The 2,893-nt window shown below is 35.4% G+C and overlaps 1 protein-coding gene across 1 annotated transcript in view; it reads left to right on the plus strand.

Moving 5' to 3' along the window:
* The window catches only part of LOC118341964 (receptor-type tyrosine-protein phosphatase beta-like), a 31,201-nt gene that overhangs the window by 344 nt on the left and 27,964 nt on the right, over positions 1 to 2,893 (plus strand). Inside the window, exon 2 of the mRNA XM_035680392.1 lies at positions 1 to 145. Within this exon, the coding sequence (XP_035536285.1) occupies positions 83 to 145 (63 nt within the window). The 5' untranslated portion in view covers positions 1 to 82. The remainder of the gene's footprint in view (positions 146 to 2,893) is intronic.

Raw genomic sequence — 2,893 nt, forward strand, 5'->3', positions numbered from 1 at the left:
TTAATATAGACACACATCTTCTACCTCAGCCTCAGGATTATGGTGGTGCGTGCTCCGTCTGGGGATGTGAATAAGGATCAAAATGCTGAAATGTAAAAGTTATCTGTGCTGCCTGTGGTTCCCCTCACTGCTGCTGCTGCTCCGGGTGAGTCTGCTCTCTGATGCATGCCTTTATGGTCAAGTTTCAAATGCAACATCGAGGTTGCATTTTTGTGCAACAAATAGTGAGAAAATGTGTAATTTAAGAGCAGTTATTCATCCCGAGCCTCATCTTAATGCAAATGTATTGTTGTTTGTTAAAAATTTTATTTTTAATTGCTGTTTTGACGATGAAGGAAATATTACTTGCATGTTCGTTATTATACTGTTATAGAGAAAAAACTCTCAACAAGTAATTCAACAACCACTGTAGTCCATCACTCTTGCAATTTTAGCACATATCATGCAAAATATGGTGTTCAAACAGTGTTTTTAAATTTACCGTCAACATTTGTTTGAGCAATAAAAAATTAGATACTTTATCGTAATGAAGAGAGACTTTCTTATTGTATCAAGAAATGTTCGTCTTAACAACAAAAATTAGTAAACTATTTAGTTTATTAGTTTCCTCAAAAAAGGACAGTAGAAATAAATCCTAAAGTGAATTTGAAGTCATGTTGTATTAATATTATTTAACTGAGGATAAGAAGCTTATCTCAAGAAGAAAACCTTCTTATAACAGACACATTTTTGGTAGAATTCTTTTGAAAGGTAGTGTGAAGTAGGTGAAAGCGGTGCATGCTTCTTTAAAATATTAAACAGTATATATATGATCATTGAACCACTTGTAACCGGGGACAGTACAGCCAGTCAAACTGCGAATCAACGCCAAACTGCAACTCAACGCAACATATATAGCCACATTTTAAGTTACCTTATCAAAACATTAGCTAATTATTATTTGGAGTATTTTTTGGAGTTTAGCAGGAGGCTATCGGTTAATGCTAAGCTAGGATACGGATAACTGTACTGGACACAGATGGAGAAACAGAAAATATCCCTAAAATGGTGGACTGTTCTTTCAACACAATAACATGTTTAGATGGTTTCCCCTGACGAACATTAACTGACATGATGTCTGGATTATTAGTGTGATTGTAGATTTGATCAATGTGTAGATTTCAGCCTCTTGCAGGGTTTGAACAGAGCCCTATGTTACACTGATATTTATGGAGTTTAATTTCCCTCAGTCGTCATTTCCCTCTCTTCCTGTCTGTCTATCTGTCTGTTCGTCTCTCCTCCCTGCAGTATTGTTTGTCTCTGAACTCTCTCAACCTCATTATCAGGGACAAATTATTGTATTTTCTGCCTGAGATGTTCACATACATGCACAAGGCCAAAGTTCAGTTGAACCCAGAAAGTGATAATAGACATTAGTTCTTTAAATAGCTACAGCTTATTAACTAACGTAACAGTACATTTCATGTTTCTTGGCAGCAACATAAAAGATCCATTGTTTTCTGGTTTTACAGAGTTTTTTTTATTGTAACTAGAAGAAAAAGTTCAGCAGTTTACAGACTCTTTTAGTGAGGATGAATCCAAATACGCTTTAAAAAATACTCCATTAAGCAAAACACATTGAAAATGTTTATTTAAAGGTCCAGTGTGTCACATTGAGGAAGATCTATTGTCAGAAATATAATATTCATAGGTGTGTTTTCATTACTGTATAATCACCTAAAAAAGACAATCATTGTGTTTTTGCTACCTTAGAATGAGACGTTTTTACCTACAGAGGGAGCGGGTCCTCTTCTGGCGGAGTCCGACATGTTGAACCGCCATGTTTCTACAGTAGCTCATAATGGACAAACTAAACACGGACTCTAGACAGTGGACTTTAAGTAAAGTATGTTTTATATAATCGGAAAATTTACTTAATAAGTATCAAAAGTAAAAGCACTCAATGCTTTAAAGCAGCAAGTAGCAGCTAGCCTGGCTTCAAATACACCGTCCATGATTGGTTGTATTTGTTCGGGGCCAGTGACACTGGATGTCATTAGGGGAACTAGGAGGAATCAGAGGAACCTGTTTCTTTCACAGATTATCTGTCTAATGTTTTACTGTCAGGATAAAGTGAAAGTTTCAGCAAATATGACAAAAAGTATTTTTTATAAAAGTTACCTACTGCAGATTTAAGTCACATTCTTCATACATTGTGAATTATTAGTCAGTCTGAATCACTCTTTTCTACCTCAGACAAGCAATAAACCTTTCATACGATATTTTGAGTTTAGAATTTTTCCATTTAGGCTTTAATGTAGTTTGTATTTTTATGTCATGTTTAGTTTTCTGTGTCAGTTCAGTTTCGTTTCAGGAAGTTAGAACCCCCACCCTGGTGTTTGCTCGTTTCAGTTCAGTTTTTATTGTTAAAACATGTTTGGTTTTAGTTTTTACTAGTTTCATTATTAGTTTCTCAGGGGAGTTGTCTGATTAGGTTTTACATACAAACACATTGAGTCACAGTTGTGTTTGCAGATTTGACCAAACTGACTAAAACTAACGACATTTCCTGTATATTTTTATTAATTAATTCTTATGTTTTTCACTCCTAGTTTTAGTTTCTAGTTTAGTTTTAGTTAACTATGATCACTGACCTTCTGACATGTGAACGATGCTGCAAACGGCTGCAAGCTGACAGATTTTGTTGCATGAGCGAGGAGAGTCTGAGATGCTGGAAGGACGTTTTGATAAACTTTCTCATTATTAAAACACACGCTGCTCCTTCAAGGATGAAACTACAAACTTTATTAGTCTACGGGTGGATCTCAGATCTGTGGTGATTTGAATTAGAAAGATTCTCTTTTAGTGCTTCATCGTACTGATGTCGGTGTGTTGTTATAAGGAGTTCGGTCTA

This window comes from Morone saxatilis, unplaced genomic scaffold (assembly GCF_004916995.1).
Source record: "Morone saxatilis isolate NCDOM2014 unplaced genomic scaffold, NCSU_SB_2.0 Contig10, whole genome shotgun sequence".
Lineage (NCBI taxonomy): Eukaryota > Metazoa > Chordata > Actinopteri > Moronidae > Morone > Morone saxatilis.